The following is a 4957-nucleotide window of genomic DNA, read 5'->3' on the forward strand; positions in this document are numbered from 1 at the left end:
TGAAAAATTCATTACTTCCAGCTTTATCAGCCTTGCTGTTCTCATCTGTACTTGCTTTTCAAACAGACAAACATCTCACTCACTCATTCAGCATACACTTAGTGAGTTCCAGGTACTCTTATTGGTCTGTGAAATTCTCAGATTAAAATCTACTTCCTTGAAGCTGTCTTCACTTGTTTCTAAGGTATTAAACATGAGGCACAAAAATTCTACAAACAATATTGCAGATTTATGTGCTAGAATTCAAGCAGACATTTGCAAGACAGTCTTTGTTCAACCCTTTATTATAGTCCTTGATAGTGTATTTGGGAAATGCAATTTTTATGTACTTCAAATTTGAAGCTATTGATGAGATAGCAAGAGTTTTCATGGCTACCACTACCACTAGGGAAATCTGAGAATATTCTTAAAAAGGATTTGCAGATTGCACCGCGTCTTCCTGAAGAAGGTTAAGAACAAAAAGATGCACCTGGAGTTTGCCTGGAGCCCTCTGCGGGTCTAAGCTCGGGTGGGATCTGGGGTCCTTCGCTGGAAGCCGCTCTTGCTGAATGCAAATAGAAACCAGGCCAGCTCTCCTCAGTGGACAGTTGGTTACCAACCAGAGGTGTCTCCTACTGAAGGTATCCTTGGCGATACTCTAAGCCATAAAAAGACAACTTGCACCCAAGTTTGTCTGACATCTACCCTGTCAAGTGTCCATGATGCTGGGTCCCGAGGGAGGTGAAGTCTTTGTGGTCAAGCTCCGTGGCCTGCCCTGGTCCTGCTCTATTGAGGACGTGCAGAACTTCCTGTCCGACTGCACAATTCATGATGGGGCCCGCAGGCGTTCATTTTATCTACACTAGAGAAGGCAGGCAGAGTGGTGAGGCATTTGTCGAACTTGAATCAGAAGATGATGTCAAAATGGCCCTGAAAAAAGACAGGGAAAGCACGGGGCACCCGTACATTGAGGTGTTCAAGTCTCACAGAACCGAGTTGGATTGGGTGTTGAAGCACAGCGGTCCAAACAGCGCTGACACCGCTAATGATGGCTTCATGCGGCTTCGAGGACTCCCGTTTGGATGCACAAAGGAAGAAATTGTTCAGTTTTTCTCAGGGCTGGAAATCGTGCCAAACGGGATCACTTTGCCTGTGGACTCTGAGGACAAGATTACAGGGGAGGCCTTCGTGCAGTTTGCCTCTCAGGAGGTAGCAGAGAAGGCGCTAGGGAAGCACAAGGAGAGAATAGGGCACAGATCTATTGAGGTATTTAAGAGCAGTCAGGAAGAAGTGAGGTCATACTCAGATCCTGCTCTGAAGTTCATGTCTGTTCAGCGACCCGGGCCCTACGACAGGCCTGGCACAGCCGGGAGGTATATTGGCATTGCGAAGCAGGCAGGCTTGGAGAGAATGCGGCCTGGCGCCTACAGCGCTGGCTATGGGGGCTATGAGGAGTACAGTGGCCTCGGCGATGGCTACGGCTTCACCACTGATCTGTTCGGAAGAGACCTCAGCTGCTGCCTCTCAGGAATGTACGACCACAGATACGGAGACAGCGAGTTGCCAGTGCAGAGCACCACCGGCCACTGCGTCCGCATGAGAGGGCTGCCATACAAAGCAACCAAGAACCACATCTACAACTTCTTCTCTCCACTTAACCCGGTGAGAGTCCATATTGAGATTGGCCCAGATGAAAGAGTGACGGGCGAAGCCGATGTGGAGTTTGCCACCCATGAAGGAGCTGTGGCAGCGATGTCGAAAGATAGGGCCAATATGCAGCACAGATGCATAGAACTCTTCTTGAATTCCACCACAGGGGCCAGCTACGGGGCCTACAGCAGCCAGGTGTTGCAGGGCATGGGGGTGTCCGCGGCTCAGGCCACCTACAGTGGCCTGGAGAGCCAGTCAGTGAGCGGTTGTTATGGCGCTGGCTATAGTGGTCAGAACAGCATGGGAGGATATGATTAGTTTTGTAGAAGCATTGGAGTTCATTTCAATCAAATTTTCAGAGGCAGCCAGCAAGCAGTGAAAAAGCAGTTATTACCCTAGAGGAAGCTGTGGGACCCATTTTGCACTATGAGTTTGTGAAATCTGGATTAAAAAATTACCTCTTCAGTGTTCTCTCATGCAAACTTTTCTTCTAGCATGTGATATTGAGTAAACTAAAACTATTTTCCGCTTTTCTCAATTAACATTTTAGTAGTATCCTTCCAAGTGATGTTATCTGAGTTAAAGTAGTTTAAGTATGTTAAATTGTGGATCTTTTACACCACACCACAGTGAACACCTTCGGGAGATGTACTCTTTCGGAAAACTCAAAGGTGCTAGATCCCTAATTCAAAGAGAAACATTTCTCATGTTTGTTCATTCTAGTTTCTATTTTCATTTAAATCTTTTAGGTTAAGTTTAAGCTTTTTAAAAGTTAGTTTTGAGAATTGAGACACAATACTAATACTGTAGGAATTGGTGAGGCCTTGACTTAAAACTTTCTTTGTACTGTGATTTCCTTTGGGGTATATTTTGCTAAGTGAAACTTGTTAAATTTTTTGTTAACTAATTTTTTTTCTTAAAATGAAGACTTTTTCACAATGACTGGCACAGATTATCTGCTAAGCAAAAGGTGGCAAAACTGGGTGGTTGAAAGGAATTCATTTTAATCGTAATGTATTTTGGTGTGAATTTAAATTTAGTAAATCCATGATCTCCCTTATATTCTTACAATGAGGCTAAAATAAAAGTCTAATAAAAGATTTAAAAAAAAAAAGGATTTGCAGTTGCCTTCCCCACTGCCTGTTGCTAAGGCCTGGGGAAAATTCCAATATTCACCAGACTCTGCCTCTTAAGAAATAAGCAACTTTGAGAATGAGAATAATTGGAGAAAGTTGTAAATTTCTGCATGTTTCCTTAAATCTATATTCAAAAAATTTTAGTTGTATTCTTAGAAGTTAAATGATGTTATTTATTCATTATTTAGGTATCCTCTTTGTCAGTATATGTCTATTAAAATCCTAGACATTTTTGTTACAGTAGACTTTTTTCTCTTAAATGTTATTAATTCATTATTTAAAAAAGAAAGACAGTGAGAATACTAGGGACTCAATCCGGGTTTCCCACATGAGTAGCAGGAACCCATTCACTTGAGCCTCCCAGGGTGTACAAGAGCAGGAAGCTGAAATCAGAAGTTAATTGAGGAATCAAACCCAAGGACTCCAATCTGAGATGCAGTGTCCTAACTGGCATCTCAACCATTAAGCTAAAGGTCCACTCCTCCTACATATATTTTTTTACCTAAAAAAAAAAAAAAACAATATTTTGACTCTAATGATTGTATAACAATCTTTCAACAAAAATCTTATAAAATGTCTTTTCATGCTAATCTCTATACATGATTTAATATCCTAAGAATTTTATACTAAAATGAGGAAAGAAGATGTTTTTTCCAATATGGAGATTCAATTATATATTTGAATATTTGAGCTACAATTTAACAGATCACTTAAGGGGGTACTCTGAAGTCAAACTAATGAGCTTGTTTCCTGGCTCCATCATTTGCTAGTTGTATTTCCTGGACATGTTGCTTCACTTTTTTGGGCTCCAGTTATCCAACCTGAAATGGGTTTATTAACAACCCACACCTCATAGGATTTATTTTGAATGAAATTAATATATATGACTAGAATGCTTAGCACAGTGTCAAGATTTTATAAATAATGAGCAAAACTCACTGAATGATGAAGTGAAAGGTGAAATACTTTAGAATGAGTTCTCTTGGAGCATATTTTACTTTTATATATATGAGAGAACTTGGTCCAAATTATTTTCTGAATTAGTCAATACCATTATCATATTATCAACCTAATTTTTTTTGACAGGTGGAGTTAGAGAAAGAGACAGACAGAGAGAAAGGTCTTCCTTCCGTTGGTTCACCCCCCAAATGGCCAGTACAGCCAGCACGCTGTGCTGATCAGAAGCCAGGAGCCGGTGCTTCCTCCTGATCTCCCATGCAGGTGCAGGGCCCAAGCACTTGGGCCATCCTCCACTGCCTTCCCAAGCCACAGCAGAGAGCTGGCCTGGAAGAGGGGCAACCGGGACAGAATCCGGTGCCCCGACCGGGACTAGAACCCGGGGTTCACTAGGATTAGCCTAGTGAGCCACGGCGCCTAATTTTTCTATAAAAACAGAGTTTTTAAAATCCTTTCAAGCCTTACTGTAATAGTTACTTGAATTTCTTCCTCACATTGAATTACAAAGAGATATACTGAAAAAAGTTTGAAAATTGAGTTAGAAATTTGTGACCAATGTGCATAAAAAATAATATAATAATGTAATGATGGTTCTGGCAAATTCACTGCAATTTGAAAAATTAAGAGTTTTCATTTATCATAATCAATTTGCACCTTAATGGGTATTAATGTTAAGATACATGACTGTTTTTCAGAATAAGATGGCGTTTCAAGTAATTACACTATCACAGTCTATTTGGAAACATCCTACTGAAACATTTTTTGTGTCCCTTTGAAAATGATGTAGAAATGACTAAAATGAGCAAGCAGTTCTGTAAGGAGAAAGCCTTTAGGTCTTAACTTCTTCATATTCATAGCTCTTCCTCTTCAAATATTTTTCATTTGAGTTGATTGTCACTCCCCGTCTTCACGGAGGAACAACACAGGACCCTGCGTTGTTCTTTCGTCGGCTCGGCCCTTCCCGGGTTTACTGCTGGTTCTTCCCGGGTTGGCTACCGACCCTTCCACCTCCGTGGAAGGGCAGTTCCCCCTGCCACTTTCCCCACTTCCGCGGGGGAGCGGCACACCGCCGGCTGGCTCTCTCGGGGGGCTGCACAGGTGTTCCTTCAGATAGATGTTCCTGGTGCATGTTGTCTCTCTCCTCCTTTATAGTCCTCTCCACCAATCCCAACTCTGCTACCCACACGCCGAGTACGCTGCTCTCCTCCAATCAGGAGCAGGTCCTACAGTTTATT

General features: G+C 42.2%; 1 protein-coding gene across 1 annotated transcript; it reads left to right on the forward strand.

The window, feature by feature from the left end:
* Nucleotides 1-427: 427 nt before the first annotated feature.
* LOC100339686 (heterogeneous nuclear ribonucleoprotein F) lies at nt 428-2743 on the forward strand. The gene is given in 2 exon segments (XM_070051463.1): nt 428-821; nt 823-2743. Coding segments are annotated over 2 exon segments (1248 nt in total). The 5' UTR covers nt 428-698; the 3' UTR covers nt 1948-2743.
* Nucleotides 2744-4957: the final 2214 nt, after the last annotated feature.

This window comes from Oryctolagus cuniculus, chromosome 11 (assembly GCF_964237555.1).
Source record: "Oryctolagus cuniculus chromosome 11, mOryCun1.1, whole genome shotgun sequence".
In the NCBI taxonomy this organism is placed as follows: Eukaryota; Metazoa; Chordata; class Mammalia; order Lagomorpha; family Leporidae; genus Oryctolagus; species Oryctolagus cuniculus.